The 17,288-nt window shown below is 43.1% G+C and overlaps 1 protein-coding gene across 2 annotated transcripts in view; it reads left to right on the top strand.

The window, feature by feature from the left end:
- The window catches only part of LOC139054606 (peptidyl-glycine alpha-amidating monooxygenase B-like), a 44,391-nt gene that overhangs the window by 14,468 nt on the left and 12,635 nt on the right, over nt 1-17,288 (top strand). For both annotated transcript variants that reach the window (XM_070531845.1, XM_070531846.1), the window contains exons 12-19: nt 4,138-4,322; nt 6,464-6,587; nt 8,817-8,933; nt 12,334-12,406; nt 13,616-13,758; nt 15,340-15,428; nt 16,222-16,358; nt 16,454-16,615. In XM_070531845.1, coding sequence (XP_070387946.1) covers nt 4,138-4,322; nt 6,464-6,587; nt 8,817-8,933; nt 12,334-12,406; nt 13,616-13,758; nt 15,340-15,428; nt 16,222-16,358; nt 16,454-16,615 — 1,030 coding nt within the window. The remainder of the gene's footprint in view (nt 1-4,137; nt 4,323-6,463; nt 6,588-8,816; nt 8,934-12,333; nt 12,407-13,615; nt 13,759-15,339; nt 15,429-16,221; nt 16,359-16,453; nt 16,616-17,288) is intronic.

The raw sequence follows: 17,288 nt of genomic DNA, 5'->3' as shown, positions 1-17,288 counted from the left end.
GGGCAGCAGTTCCACAACCTTGGTCCACATGTCTCCTGGGTTGCTGTCAGTCACCTCCAGATCATCTTCAAGCTGCACAGGCACTTTTACAAGCCCTGCTTTTTGCCAGCAGTTGCTAATGGTGGACGCCTTCAAGTTCCACCAAGCTCCCGTGAGCATTTCTGCTGCTCGACGAATATTTATTGCAGTCGGCTTCTTTAGACGGAGGTTTACAATCAACCGCTGTACAAGGCACTTACGAAATTCTGCCTTCACACTCTTTATAATGCCCTGGCTGCAGCAAGGGCGTGCTGTTTGGCGGTAGAAACTCCATGCGAACGTGCATCAAGTGAACATTCACAATGTGAGCAGAGCAGTTGTCAATAACCAATAGAATTCTTTGGTCATCCCTCCTCATTTGGTCGTGGAGTTTGATGAGTCACTCAGAAAATAGTTCTCTGGTCATTCAGGCTCGCTTGTTCGTGCGGTAGTCGTATGGTTCTTACATGACAGTTTTCATGCAGCAATGCTTCGCGTAGTTGTCGATGATAAGCAGTTTTTCTTCATGCCTGTTGCATTGCAGCAGAGCAGGACTGTCCCGCAAAGATGTGACTTCTTCCCTCCTTTGCACTGCTGCCCTTTGAAGTGCATCGTCCAGTTTGGCGGTCTGCGATCTGTCATGCGATCTCGTCTACGTTGAAAATATTGTCTTCAGAGTACGATTCAGCCACCTCTAGAAAATGATCATTGTGCCAAAAATCCGCTCCTTCCCTGTCAGCAGCCTTTTCCTCACCCAAGGCTACCTGCCCTGTTATTCCGTTCCTTTGGTGGAAACTAAAGAAACCAACCCGCACTGGCATCAAACCCAGTTATTTCAAATGCATCAGCAAATTCGCCAGCTTTTTCTTGGATTATTTGGCCAGATACGGAAACATTTTGCAGCCTGGCGTCTTTGAACCATGTGAGAACAGCTTGGTCCACATTTTAAAAGTTTCCTAGTCACAGCCATTTCCTAGTAGGAGCAAGTTGCGACTCCAAGTGAAGCTTGACAATCTTGTCTCGGTCTTTCAGAATGGTCGCGATGGTCGATGGGGCAATGCCATGCTGTCTGCACACATCGATTTGCTTTTTCCCTGCGTCGATTTTCTGCAATATGTCCCATTTGTCCTGCAGCAAAAACTGCTTTTGCTTCTTGGCGTCGTTGCTAGCTGCATTCATCGTTAGATCTCATGCGAACTTCGCCACCGCTTTGTGGTGAAGCTTGTGGTAAAGTTTGTGGTGAAGTTTGAGGCGAAGCTTGTGGCGAAGTTTGTGGTGAAGCAGTTGGCACTCGTCATGGTTATAATGATAGCTACTGCACTCGCAGTTCTTGTTTCACGCGAGAGTTGCAGTGCTGTTACTTTTAGCTAAATTCGTAATACTGACGTTCCTTGGTTATAAAGGGGAAAATAAATGACGTGCGTTATTCTGAAATATGCATTGCATTGAAATTCAAAGTTCTGAAATATTTTTACATTGAAAATATAGGCAATCCAGTGGAGATTTATAAAATATTCGTAAATTTGAGAAATTTGCTAATGTGGGGTTCGTAGTAACAAGATTTGACTGTAGTTGCCTTCTACCATGCTGAGCGTGCCGAAGGCAGTTTGCCTGTTGTCCAATACTAAGTTGCATTTTAGTAGTGGCATAGCTTCTTGTTCTTCACTTTGCTGAGCAAAGGTGGCTTGCATTTCTTTAGCCACCCTTGTCTCTCTGCTTGCTCTCATGAGCTCTCTTGTTTAGCATCATTTGCTCATCTAGGTTGCCCAATTTCTTTTTTGTCATCTTTCATGCACTGTCATTCACACAGGACAGATTGAACACAAACCCCAGAAGTGCAAAAATTTCATCAGAGCAGTTCGTATAAATGTGTTCTTTCTCGTCCTCAATAAGAAACAGAAATCGCACACTTAGGAGTTCTAATCTGGTGCACTAATGCCATTAAGTCCCACACAAGTATACGTGTCAATATGCAGTCAAATCCAGTGCGACCTGTCAGGGTCGATTTTCTTTATTGCAGATTTAAAATCTTAAGTGAATTATATAAAAAAAATTACCACAATATTTTTAGAATGACCATAAGGTGACAAACAAATATTTTCCATGAGTAAACAGGCATTATTTATTCATATACACAGATTGGCTTACATAAAGGCTTCAAGTAAGAATAAGAAAGTTGACACACTGAAGGAGATATATATTCTGTTTAGCACTTAGGCAGTAGTCCGCATGACAGGAATTGCCACTCAGCTCACTTACAGAAGCACACTCGGCACTCACATTCCTACCGTAATCACACCATGTATGCAAGCACATGAAAAAAAAAAAAACTATGATTGTGCGTCCATCGGAAAAACCAAATGAATCATAAACATACAGTAATCCTTTGTCCCATCGCCAACAAGGGGCAGTTGGTTTTCGTGAGTCTCAAAAAAGAAACGTAGGCATGGCAGCATTGTTTGTTTGTAATACCAGCGCCCACCTGTGAACAGATGTAATTGCGCCCCCATAAACAATAAATGAGCGAGCATCTAGTGGTGACCCTTTGAGCAATTAGAAACCAGATAGACATCGGTTTTTGCATGTGCGACAGAGGGAAAGGGCCCACGAGATGAAACCAAAACTAACCACCTCATGTATATGTGAGTAGTCTCTGATGCACTGGCATAAACAGTCCATGGAATTAAAATCAAGAGACTCCAGAGCAAAAAAAGAAAATGTTCTTGTAGCCACACAGGGTGGCAGCACTTGCTGAGCAACAAAGAGTTAAAAATTTGCCACGTTTTTCAAACATACAGACAGCATCGTAAATATACAGCATCGACCCTTTGGGTCTTGTTTGCTGTGTCATATATTTATGTCTTCGACCCTCAAAGAGTTAAGGATGCACGTTGATGTCATTGGAAAAAAAATTTGCAGTCAGCTCTGGGCAAAAAAAAAATGTGTGGTGCCTCCGATAGACCATCAAATGTTCTGCTGTGAATTTTGATGGCCGATCGAGTTTTGATGGCCGATCAACGACTTGCTGTGCGAGTACGTGGCACAGGAACAACAATAAGTTACATGCACGTGCTTTGCATCATTGGCATGGGATTTGCATGTTGGTTCACTAGTTTCAATCCAGCCAAGCTAAGATGTTGGTGAAAATCTGCACATGCATCCGGAATGTGCCGTTTCAAGTTGCTCTTGCTGAGTACAGTTGCTGACCAATTTTTCGGATGCAAAGGGAGGCACAAGCAGACCTGAACTCGATGACACTCATCAGTTCAGCACATGTGTCTGATCTCGTGTTTGATCACCAATAATTTGTTCTCACAGATGTTGATCTGTGGGAACAGTTATAATAATAACCTGCTTCCTGCGGCAACTTGTTACCAGCCACTATTCCTAACCGATGGTTCTTCATCAGCAGTATCCAAATTATAGTTCGGTGCAAGTCAACATGGCCGTGACTTTTCACGACAACCATGTTTGCAGCATCATGCACGCTGATCATGTCCGAAAAATCAGGCGGCACACTGTGCGGTGCCTGTAATATTGGTTGCCGTCATAGACTAATTATAGGAATAAAGAGGGATGCCACCAGGAACTCCGAATATTCGCACAAGTCCGAAAAAAATCAAGCATCTGAAGAATAGCTCAGTGGCTGTATTCAGAATTTTAAATCGAAGATTTATTTGCCTACCCTTCTGGGTTTGGTGGTGGTCGTAGTGCCGCCTCCACATTTGTGTGCCAAGATTTCGTAAGAGTTTTATGAGTGTTAATGCTAAGCATTCTCTGCCTCTTCCAGCGGCTTTGCATTTGGTAGGTATGTTTGGTATGTATCTTGCGTGGTGTTTAGTACACTGCCTTCAAGTTGTACTATGCTAAAGGCTGTGTCTGCGGGCTGTGTCTACTAAAGCAGGACACTTATCTTCCCAATTTCAAATTTTCATTATTTTGCATAATGTGCTGCATCACGGCCAATTCCCTGTTTAAATCAGTGTAGTCAGCTGATTTACATAATATAGACTAGGCCAGTGTAACTCTTTTTATTCAGCTCTAGTGCTTCGCACCACATGAATAATTTCCTCATTTCTGTTCTCCTTTCTCACTTTCTTTTTTTCTTTTTGTTCACAGGCCAGGGGCGAGGCAAGAGATGTGCAACCTGTACCTGATGTATTACGCATTGAGATCTAGCAATCGTACATCGGGTCAGTGTGAAAACCTAGAGCGGCCAGCATTAGTGAGCCAGATCCCGCTAGAAAGCAGTGGTGGTGACGAAACTGTGGTTGAAGGCTTTCCAGCAACTGGCAGCCATTATGGTAAGCTATCGTACATGTTTTCTGATACTGTGCAGGCTCAGGTATGTTGACATTTCCTTAGCTTGACATACACATGCCATATCTGCTCGAATCTAAGCTGATACTTCTTTCATGAAATGTCAGAGACAAAATTTGCGTACATCAGCTTGTTTGTTCCAAATACTGTACAAGTAAGTTGCCTTTGACAATCTGTTTGAAATCTGTATCTACATCGCAACACTGGTTTGCTAACTCGGAAAGCATGCCAGTCAATCTCAAACCTGACTGGTTGCATCAATCTCGCTTCTTGCAAGACGTGTGGTGAACTGTATAGCAGGCCATGGGAAGCCATTCCTGCTAAACTCATCTTCAAACCTTTTTAAAGCAGCACGCTCTAAAAGTGATAGACTAGGCTGAAGTATAAGAGTGACTAGCAGTCGAGTGATATCAATGCAGATTATGATGATAAGGGAGCTTGCGCCTTCAGTACGAGCTTCTTGTGTGTTATGCACAATCATCTTCTGAAGCATTTATGACTAGCAGGGCAGGTGAGGAAATACAATGCTTTGCATTTGTTGGTATTCAAGGAAACCTTGTTGTTTCTGGTCCTCCAGATTTATGAGTATAATCTACTTCTGTTAATTCCACCCTAACGGGACCGGCAAACTTGGTCGAATTATCCGGCTAGTCAAATTAAACAAGGTGCATAAAAAATGACAAAGCACACCACTGATTCATTTGGCAGGTAGTATTTGCCCAAATCTAGCATGCCTCCGAATCAAACACGCCCCCACTTTCTTTGTATCCAAAACAGAAAAGTAATGTAGCAATTACACTGAAGCCCCTAAACAAAGTAGATATATAAAGCACACCATATTTTTTTTAGCGAACAAAATGGGCAAGAGTCTTCTAATGTGTTCCACAATGGCAGCCAGTTGCCTAAAGTCAGCTTCGCTGCATGTTTATAGTCAGCTTCACCGCAGTACACTTGTGTTATGCGGTAAAGCACATGAACTCGCAAAGTCGATTTTCATTTCACATCCGATTGTACCGTGCAGGCAATTTTCGGCACAATTTTCCTGAAAAAAGAAAGCCGCATGTTAGAATTGGGTAAATACCGTAATCGGACATTGCCAGCTACAGTTATTGCTTGAAAACTTTCCTTGAGCCCACTGATACTAGGCATTTTTGCCGGAAGATAACATGTTTTCATTGCTTTCACTGTCCTATATGCTCCGCCAAAATCGACGCTGCCGCCAAAGGAGTCACTGTAGAGGTCAGGTGCATGCATGCTGTCTGGTTAAGTTTGAATTATCCAGAAAATGCCAATTTTAGGATCGATATAGTGAAAGCTTGGGTCCATAGAAATGCATGGCCGCCAGCCGGAACCTTCGGTCATATTCAAATTAACCAAAACATCTAATTAACCGAGGTCAGATGAACAGAAATCTACCATAGTATTCACTTCGATTTGTGCAAACATGGCATTAGTGTTGTATTACTGCTTATTACCATAATATCAAGGTGAAGCTGCTAGCCACATCCTTAGCAGCATGGGGTGAATTGTGAAGTTTTGTCCTACCGAATTTGTCGGAAACATTCTTTTGCAATGGGGATTCTTTACACGCTACATGCATACATAGCAGTAGTGAGCCTGTGCTGCTGCTTAAACCTCTATTCTAACAAATAAGAATTCTGCTTACTTTGGTTACTGTGTCTTACCAATGAGCCTGTGGATACCTGCTGCATCTATATGCAATGTTATCGATATAACACTATTATGGATACATAAAAATAAATTCCCTCATTGTGAAGCTGTGCAGAATTTGAAGAATCGGAATAAAAAAGGATATACATGCACTGCTATCTTCAGAAATTTTACATGGTGGTGAATGTCTCATTTGTTAAAAGCTGCAACAGCTCACTTAAATTAAGGCAGTAGTAATAGGAATGCACAGAAGCAAAGCGCTCACATCGAACTGATGCTGACTGAAAAATTTATTTAATATTTGCAGTATGCTATATACTCTTAAACTGAACAGCCATTTCAAGCTCAGTCATCATTTCCAGCTTGAAATTCTAGCACTTTCTGTATTGTAGCTAAAATAGTCATCTGTTTAACTATGTACGAGCAGCACACACACTCTGTTACTTTGTTCCAGTGTTCTCAGCCAGTGAAGGCTGGCCTGATTCAGATGTGCACTTTGGCCAAGTTGTCGCTGTGTCGATGGACCTCGACGGGAACCTCGTTGTTTTCCACCGAGGATCACGTGTGTGGACAGGGCAGTGAGTGAATCTTCTGTACTTTTTTTTTATGCAAAAGCATTATATGCCCCATTATGCAAACATCCGGGCAATCGTGCCAAAATCCCAGCCACCGAGCAATCGTGCCAAAGAAATGGCTGATGGTGCAAAGAGTAAGAACATGTTGGAAATGCTCGGATTGGCGTCAGATTCCTCAAGGAGGTTTCTGTAAAAAAAAAAATCAATGGCTTTGAAATGAAAATTTGGTACATTTCGGTCTGGGTGAGAATCATGCACCGGCCTCTGGGGTGCGAGACAAGCATGCTTCCCCTACACCACGGCGGCTCCACAGTTCTGGCTGACTAAGTTGTGCCTAGTGCGTGCGTCATCGGGCATGTGATGGTGCAGCTAATGGGTAGGAGGTGACACCATGTCACGAGTGTATAAAATAAGAAGCATTAATATCCAATTGAATGCCACTGAGTGGTCCTTCATGTTGTAACTCCTCGCCGGCAAGTGAGTGCATTTTGATTTGGCCTTACCGAGGTGCAGTTAAAACGCAGGCGAGAGCTTGCACAGATGAGGAACGCACGGAAAAAGAAACATTTCACCAAAAGGATTATAATGCTTTCAGCTGACATTTTAGCACGAAAAGGATTGTTTTTGATTTCACTGATATTATTTTTGTTTCATTAAAAGAACGTCATTGTTAAAACCTGCCACGGCAGTTTAGTTGCTATGGCTACTGATGAACTTTTGACATTTTGTGATTTTTCAAAATTTGCCACCATCATTAAAGATGTATTAGAGTATGTATTAGAGACTAAATGCACTATGATGTGAGTTATCAAGTAGCAAAGTATGCTGAGAAAAAAATTTCAGAAGAAACTTGTGCTGAAAACACATGTTAATAGATTGCCAAAAAGGGCCATTCTTAGCCCACTGTTCAAAAGCCAAGTTTGCCATCTTTTCTTTTGTTGTTGGCTTGTGCAGTCAGGTAAGTTTATTAAATTCTGTAATTTAGTACAAAAAGTATGAAAGCATAGAAAAACCATTTTATAGACTTCCAAAAATATCAGAACATCGCACAGTTGTATAAGCCACATTTACCACCTTGTCTCAGTCAAGATTCTTCCATGCTATAATGAAGGCGCACACTGAAAAAATTAGCTTGGTTCGGATTAGTGAAGGGATTCTGCTGTGCTATATAAAAATTTAGTTGGAGTAAGAAAATAGCGGGGGCTCCCCGCTAGGAGCAAATAAAATGCAAGTGCATAATTTGTAGATGCAGTGAGCACAACACTAATTTGTGTGTATCAAAACACATTGTAAGACTGTGCTGTTTGCGTGCTTTCAATTTTTCTAGTTGCACTCACACTAACAAATCCTGGTGACATGATGTCACACTAAGTCAGGATTGTATCACGCTGTATTCTAAGATACTAAGAATGTGGCCAATCAGTTCTGCTAAATTCTGCAAGGTGGAGAAAGGTTCGTGAAAGTAAAAATTCACATTCACCCATGTGTAGTATGAAGCTACAAAGAAAACCCACACAGCTTTCTCAGGATGTAGCTTCATGCAACATACGGGTGGATGTCAGTAATTGCTTTCATGAACCTTCCTCCGCCTTGTGGAATTTGGCAGAACTGATTTGCTGTCCTTGTGCTTTGAGCTGTCAATTAATTTGCCCTCACACTGCAATCTGCTAGCCTCCTGGTTAGCTCAGATAGTAGAGTAACTGACCCTGAAAGGCGTTGTTCCCAGGTTCGAGTCCCAAACCAAAACGAATTTTTCTTCAACGCAGGACTTTGTTTCTAAGAAACCCATGTGGGCTGCCTTTGTAGCTTCATGCTCCATATGGATGGATGTCAATTTTTCCTTTCATACTAATAATGTGTTATTCTAGTACCTAAATTTATGTAAGATTTTTTATGTCCGCCACATGTGCTCCCTTTTCCTCGCAGTTGGAACTCAAACCTTGTGGCAATATTACATAGGTAGAAAGATGGCTACAGTAGACTGATAATTTTTCTTATATGTGAGAGCTTGTCATTAGTGCTTATTTGTATAGTTTGTCTTCTGATGATAGTTTGGCAGTCTTATTTTTTTTTTTTTTCAGACATATGCAAGAGGGTAATTCACATAAACAGTGTTTTTATGCTGTTTAGTGTGATTCCATAAGAAGCAATTGGCATTCATTCTTCTTCTTTTAATAATATGGAAAAAAAGAAAGAAAACTGCATGCAAACTTTGCGATTGGTGTCGTGCAGGTCCTTTGACTACAACGACGTCTACCAACGTGTGGAAGAGGGCCCCATTCCCGAGTCCACGGTGCTCACCCTTGAGCCCGGGAACGGTCACCTGCTTCACCGATGGGGCCGACAGCAGTAAGTGTTGATGCCATACAAGCTTGAAGTTGAAAGGCAGTGTAGGGAGGCAACTTATTGCAAGGAGAAAGAAGTGTTTAGATGTGGCATTGAAGTGACATTTATTTCAAGCTACATTTTGACTTAACCATGTTCAAGTATTTCAAAAGAACCAAGACTTCCTGTCAGTTGCAACCAATTCTGCCTGCTCCTTGTACCTTTCAGCAGACAAAACATGTACACATAACATGCAGATTAGCCTTGCAAAGCTCATCCTACCAATGATATATGGATAATTTTTTGTGTATGGTGTGCATTCAATCTTTCACCTGCATCCCAACTGCTTTATATCTACAGTAAGCGTCTTTCCCATAAACATTTTTAAGTTAGCCAGCAAGAAGAGTATTGATGAAGCGTCGTGGATGAAGTTATGGCTTCAGATTTTCCTCTTTCTCAGACAAGTCATTTCAAAATAAGTGCACTGACCAACATTGCTTGTGTCACAATTGTTTAATCTCCAGTAAAACATAATGTTATCTGGTGTCTTTCTTAAAAAGAATATTGTTATACAGTCGATCTTAGATATATCGATCCCGAAGGAGATCGCAATATAGTTACATATATATCAATTATTCTAAATATAAAATATGCCTACCTGAAGCTTATCTGAGATATCCGCACATCTTGGACAGTTTCTGAATATCCTGAAAAGCATGAATTTATTGATTTCCTTCTCCAAAGCCATGTTGAACAGATAAAAGCTGACTAATATTTTGCTTGTGAACATTGCAAGTCTCTCACGCTGCGGAATAGTGTTTGATATACTGATCGCAATGCTAGTCCTAAAAGCCCCCCCCCCCCCCCCCCCCTCGTCCAAACGCAAGATTTCAGTGCACCTCGCACGTGCCCAAGTGCTGTTATGTCTCAACACCACAAAGGTGTTAATTCGACGTTTGCCACAAGACAAACCACCACCCTTCCATCAGCACCTATCCAGGTGTCAGCACAGCATGCACACCGACTGTTGAAAGGTCCCATAAAAGGCCCTCACCACGCCCTTTACCTGGCAGCCTGGGCAAAGGATGAAAAAGAGGGGAACAACGACGACGATTTGGAAGTCACAGTTAATTAGATGCTTAACACAAGTCAAACCACTACCCACCCATCAGCGCCTATCCAGGGTCAATGCCGGGTGGACACCAACTCTTGACGAGTCCCACAAAAGGCCTTCACCCCGCCCTTTACTTGGCAGCCTGAGTGAAGAATGAAAAATAGGGGAACAACGACGGTGATTTGGGAGTCACAGTTAATTAGATGCTTAACACAAGTCAAACCACCACCCATCCATCAGCGCCTATCCAGAGGTCAACACCGGGAGGACACCAACTCTTGACGGGTCCCACAAAAGGCCCTCGCCCCGCCCTTTACCTGGCAGCCTGAGTGAAGGATGAAAAGGAGGGTAACAATGTTGATGACCTGAGAGGCGTAGGTTGCTTTCTTGCCACATATTCCAAACCAGTCTCTTTGGAGGCAGAGTTACTGTGGATTATTGTGAGCATGGGCATGGTATCGCAACAGAGTCAACGATGGCGATTTGCTGCCGGACAGTTTCCAGATTCCTTAGTTGACTCGCCTTGGGAAGATGGCGGTATTGAAAGTGAAGACCTTTTGAGAGTGAGGACAGAGAGCCCCGGTGTGAATTTGGACCTTTAATTTGCTCCTTCATGGAGCGGTCTTCCGTACTGGAGCCGTGTAACTAAGCCAATAAACCCTTTTCCTTCATTTTCTACTACCTGATGTAGCAGTTGATGGGCTTGGTGGATTCCATGCCCTGAATGCCACCCTAGCCACAACAGTGCTTATTGTGTAATTTTATTCAAGATAAGGTAGAAATTGATGTACTACAGAAGCAAATTAGCCTGTACAGATATGTGCCATCAGTGCATTAGTACTGTGAATTGCGCATGAATGCACCCCGACTGCATGTCTGTTACAATACCAACAATGTGCAATTTAAGCAGGTGATTGTCATAAGTGAATAACGAGCCATGGAGGTGGACTGTTATTTCTAATTTTGGAACCGACTTCCTGATAGAACCAATCGTTCTCACTTCTCGACTGCCCTAAAAAGCTTGCGTGTTTTTTCTTGCGTGCCGCTCAGCGCTCTAAGACTTCACGACTGGTAGGTCCACTTGTTTTCGGCTCTTCCCCTCTAGCCCTTATATCAGCAACTGCCAACACCACATGCACGCTGTTAGTTTTGAAAATGGCTTACAAGTTGCAGGACGTCCGAGGACGTTCCGCCCTCACTTGTGACTGTGGAAGCACGTTGAGCACGGGCCTGCGAATCGCTCGGCGATGAGTCTTGCACACCACTGCCATATGGTCTTTCTGATGACACTAGAAGTGATTGTGTGCTCATTAGGAGAAGCGCAGTTCAAGGACAGTTCTGCATTTAATATATCGAATGTGGATGTGAACAGGAATTAATTTGATGTGTAGTGCACCGCTATATTTTTGTATGGGATTTTCAATGGGATTTTGCAACTGTTCGATACAGACAGCAATTCGAAAGGTTCAACTTTGATATATCCGGGATCGACTGTACTACAAGTAGTTGTTGCTAAAATATGAACACTGGTAATAGAGTGTGCTGTTATATTAAATATTAACAGCACCACCAGTAGGTCGCTAAATTTATAGTAATGATGAAAAGGCCCATGCTCACCATGCTGTTTCAGTCGTATCTTTCTGTTTTCTTTATGTAAGAGCAAACAATAATGGTAAAATGCATTACAAGAGAAACGAGATGTATTAAGAAGGTTTAGTTCAAAGCTTCATTTGCACAGCTATGACCGCGTAACTAGACCGTGTTGCACTCCAATCAAGCCACCTGCCACAGTGGCTCAATTACTATTGCACTTTTCTGCCCAGCACAAGGTCGTGGGTTTGGTTCCTGGCCGCGGTGGCTGCATTTCAATAGTGGTTAATTACCACTGTTTTCTATTTCCACTATTTCCACTCTATTTCCGTTTCTATTACTTTTCTTAATTATTACATTTCTTCCCATTTTCTATTACCACTATTTCTATTCTATAATGCGCACCTAAGTTTAGGTGCGCATTATAGAACCGTAGGCAGTCAGAAATAATCTATAGCCCTCAACTACTGCGTTTCCTATAGAACTAGGGTTGCTGTGGGACGTTAAACCCCATGAATCAATCAACCAATCCAAGCCAAGCTAAACTTTACACGTCCTGCCAAAGAAATTCACATTGACAGTTGCACAATAATTTCCTCCTAATACATAGTAGTGTGATGAATGAATGCCCTGACTTGCCGAAATGCCGTGTATTTGAGTATGCATGGTCTGGGACACTCATTTCTATTTTATTTTTTCCCCTCTCTCTGCATTGTTCAGGTTTTTTATGCCACATGGCCTCACTGTAGACAGAGAGGGTTTCATTTGGATCACAGACGTCGCCCTACACCAGGTGAGCGGCTTATTTGTATTGCTTGCATGCACAGATTTGTACTCTCCTTCTCATCAGTTGTATGGCTTTGCCATCTAACCACATCTATAAATGAGACTGTTAGCATTAAACTTCATGTAGCAGTCCAGATGAAAATGAGTGCCCATCGGCAGCATAGTTCCTACTTGTGTGTCTTTACTGTGATGTTCAAAAATGGATGCCTTGATGGGTGTCATTTTTTTTTATTTTTTGTTAAAGCAGCAGTATACGAACTGCGGCTGGCTGTTGTTGGTCATTTTCTTTTTTTTAATTCACTTAACAAGTCTTTGTTAATTTTATGGCCATTACTACTTAATATGCGTGTTACTGTTGCACTTTATTTGTTGTTCAGTGTATCCTCCTTGCCAGATTTCTTTCACTTACAAATAAATTTCTGTGAAGGGTTTTCACATTTCAGTGCACTATTGTAATTCAGAATGTGATTAGCTGATTAATGTGTAAGACTTCTTGGTGTATATGTACTTCGAAATGCAACTTGATACCTTTCCATTTTGCTGCACTTCATTCCTGACCAACCATACATCAGTAAAATGTATTGGTAAGAAAGAAACTGTATGTGAGGGTTACAGGGTACATACCACATTTAATCGTGTAAGGCCTGCACCCTCATATTGGAGCACAAGTATTTTTTGGAAAAAAATATTGTTCGTCATCATCATCACATTCCACTTGATCATGCAGCATAGATTCAGCTCATTTCAATGGCATCGGCTCTGCTGCAGCACATTGTTTAGTTGCATCATGCTTTTAGGCGCATTCTGCTAGCAATGATGGGGAGGCACCTAATGGCATAAATTGCAGCCTCATGAGTGGGTGATCATGAGAAGACTCATAAAATGATGAGGACAGTGGCAGCAGTGAGGACGATTGAATAAAAACAGCCGCCCTCAGTTGCATAGTAGTCTGAGCACAGTTCGAGGCATCAGTGAGTAGCCATAAGCCTGCCTCCTGTAAAGCCCATAGCCTGTGAAAGTCCATAAAAGAAAATGCAGGCCTTACATGAGTAAACATGGTACGTAACTGGTATTGAGATCAGCAGCAGGTAACGGCAATCAGGAAGAGAAGCACTGTAGGATTGGAAGATTTGTTCTGTTCATCTTTTCTTCTGCATTCTTGTAAGACATGGGTTTAGGCTGTGTGTTACAAGTGGCATCCTTGTGCACCTTTTAGGTTCACAAGTATCCTCCTGGTGGAGCCAAGATTCCCCTGATGTCTCTTGGAGAACGCTTCCAGCCAGGAGGAGGCAAGGACCACTTCTGCAAGCCAACTAGTGTTGCCATTGCTAGCGGAGGTGACTTCTACGTGGCTGACGGGTGTGTAAACCTGTGATTTCTCTGCTGGTTGATCTGGCTGCATGCTACTGAGTGGACCACTAGACTGTGGGCTGCTTTTCGTGATGTATACTAGCATGTTCATTTTGGGGAGTGCAAGTATTCGAAATTTAGAATAGAGTAGAACCTCGTTCATACATTTTGAAAAAGATCCGCAAGAAAAAACATACTAACAGGGAAAATGAACAATCCGAAGTAGCTAAAATATTTGAGACTCAACTATTGTTGACATCTACGTAATGCAAAGGGTCGTGCAGATCGTTGCCGCACGAGACGTCGACGCACGTAGAGCTGGTGCTGCTCCAGTGGCATGAGACGTGTTTTGTTGTTTTCCTATTACATAGTGTTTTAGGAGGGCGACAGGAAACCGAAATGAAATAGAGCTGGTTGGTGGCCCCAGATGCCGCTGAAGCAAAACGTGATGCACACATCGTGATGCCTGCGGCAGGGAACGGCGGCGCATGTGGATTATCGCCTACTAAAAGCATGAAGTGCACTACCAATGGGCACGATGCATCACATGCTGTAAAACAGATAGGTGAATATGCTGATCACAGTAGGTTTGGTGGTGATAGCTGTATATACGGCATGTGATGACCCGGGCGGACAGTTGCTTCACTTTCGTAATGGGCACTGCGTTATAGTTAATCCAGTTAGCAGACTACTATTTCATTGTTAGAGAAATTGCACCAATCATTTAGTTATGTCAAACTCAGGTAACTTTGATACTTTCATGTCTGTTGTAAGATTTAGAGGACAGTCCCACCGCTGGCATCCAGTTGTAGGAATTATCGGATGATCTCGCCACTGCCACCATTTGTAAGGGTTGAAGGTTGTAGAGAGGAACTTGGGAAGAACTAGGTGAACAGGGTTTATTTACAGTATTTACATTTTAAACTAGAGGATACATTCAACAGTCTAAGCGTAGCTCCCAAATGGAGCACGCAAGACGAACCTACAGAACACAGCTTACGAGCACACAGCTCACGAGTACATTGACGAGCACAGAGCACGACGACGAGCACACTTAGCAGCCGACAAACAGCCGTTTTTAAACACTTCGTGTTCCCTAGATCCCTAGGTGAGGCAAAACGTTCAACGTCATCGTAAACAAGCCGCCTCTCTGCGGGACGGTTTACACACACACTCACACACACACTTCCTTGCGCGAGGTTCACGGTCCGGAGCCGACGTCAGGCGGACTTCGTAGAACTCCGGGCTTGTGTCAGGAAAGGTGCCTTTTATTCCCCGAGCTGACCCCTGCAGCGCGGCCGGGTGCCCATTGTCTTGCGTCTCCGTAGCCAGGTGGTCACGCCCGACCCCAGCCGGCGCCTCTAAATTCCAGAGCTGCCATAGTCCGCAGTTCACTTAAGTAAGTTTATGGTTGGTTAGCATTGTCCTCGCTGGTTCTGTATAGGGCGCCCCCACCGCGGATCAATCGACGCACCTGCAGCGGGCTGAAATAGCTTTGCACAGCAGTACCCCTGCAGGCCGATACTAACACTGTACCTTGGCCTCTGCCATAAATATTATATATATGTATTGTATCGCTATCTCTCAAAGGTACTGCAACTCCCGAGTGGTGCACTTTGACAAGGGAGGCAAGTTTCTTCGTCAAATCGGTGAAGACGGTGCATTCTCTTCCTCTTTTGGTGAGCATGTCTTCTGGCACTTTCAAATAACATTTAATGACAACTATGGCTGACACAGCTTTCACCAGCAAACAAACAAACAAAGAAAAAATTAGTCTGCACCTTAGCTACATCTTACCGTCTGTTTCAGAGTGCCAGATCCTCCTTTGCTTGAGTTGCATGCCACAGGTTACCTTGCCCAATGCACAGCTTCACTGTATGGGATGGGCATCTAGCTTGTAACATGAGGCTGCCTACAGTGTGCGGACTAGATGAAATCGGCACTTCATTAAGGGTCAAAAATGAGGGAACTTCCCAGCACACACAGAACCACTGTGGGCTCCAGGCACAAACACCTGATCTGCCCAAGTGGCATCATTTTGGGCACCTTGTCTGAAAATGTCACTGTAGACATATAAGACATTACGCTGCTGCTGATAACCCACCTACAATCAAGTAGAGTTGTGGGCACAGTGCCGCCAGTGTCTGTGCCCAACTGCTGCAATATTGCTGGCTCGCTCTTCTCCTAGCTTCCACGGATTCTATATCAGCCTCGGTCAAACTGTTTGTAAACACAAGTAACAGCAAGTTGACTAAAGCGTAAGGCAGTTGAATTAACGTAACAGGCCAACCAAGAGCCACGTACCGATGTCGCATTCAGTGTTGTAGACAAGAAGTGCAGGAATTGGGCACGTGCATGGGATGTTCCCACTTTGCATGCCAGGACTTCACATTGTGTCCATCTTGCACTACGGTGAATCATTTGCCATCTTGCAGAATTAGAAATGGTGAATCAGCTTCATTTGGTTTTCAGTGACTGCTCCGCCTGGGAGCTTTGCCATCCCCCACAAGGTCATCTTGGCTGAAACAGAAGGGCTGTTTTGCGTGGCCGATAGAGAGAATGGACGAGTGCAGTGCTTTGACATTCTGGATGGCTCCTTTAGCTTCAAGGTAAGGGGCAGCTCAGGCTGAAGTCAGGAGTACTATACAACGAAATTCTCCTGATGGTCGTCACCATAGACTTTCGTTTTCCCCATTCTGTGCAGCTCGCCATAGACGCATTCCAGGGCAAGGTGTACTCTATTGCTTATAGCGGAGGCCTGCTGCTAGCTGTGTCAGGTCCCCGTGTCTTGTCCAATCCCTCCAGGGCCTTCCTCTTCAACCTCACATCACGGCAGCTGTTGGCTTCAATGAGCCCTCCCAGCGGGGTATGATATGCATTGTGTCTTTACTTTACTCAGTGAACTACTGTATATGTTTTAAGTTTACTTTATTTCACCAACTGCTGGTAGCTGAAGCATGGTGCTGTGCCTCTAGGTCGGCTCTCCTTGCTCTTAGCATGTTTGTTTTCTTTCTTCTCTTCTAATTCTTTGTGATTTCTCTGCCTTCCTTTCTCAGATATCCTTTCTGATCCTTTTCTTTTGACGTAGACATTGTGTCCCTTCCAGATCCAGTTGCCAGCCTTTTTATAAACTTGTTCTTATGTTAGGCTTTTGTTACCTTTGACATTAATACTAATCTTTGCTGTCATAATGTGAAAGCATGTGAGAAAGTGCCTTAATGCAACAGTGGTAGTTTGTTTAGACATATTTAGACATATTGAATATTCAGTACCTGCCAACTCTCCCGATTTTTTCGTGAAGTTTACGAACTTGGGCTCATTTTGCAATTTTACTAATTTCGTGTCAAACTTTACAATAAATTCGGTGGCAAAAATATTTGCTCCTCAATCTTTAAACCTTCTGTTGAAATCTTCTGATGGTGAAAAGATGCAAGATGGGTGCTTGATTGGAGAAAGTTCTTCCGGACGAGTTGTGGAAGCAGGCAATATAGACAAGAGCTGAAGAATACATTTTTGTCTAAAAGCAATGTGTTACTTAT

Source organism: Dermacentor albipictus, chromosome 1 (assembly GCF_038994185.2).
Source record: "Dermacentor albipictus isolate Rhodes 1998 colony chromosome 1, USDA_Dalb.pri_finalv2, whole genome shotgun sequence".
Lineage (NCBI taxonomy): Eukaryota > Metazoa > Arthropoda > Arachnida > Ixodida > Ixodidae > Dermacentor > Dermacentor albipictus.
The sequence above is the reverse complement of the archived record's forward strand: the minus strand, read 5'-3'. Positions and strand labels throughout refer to the sequence as shown.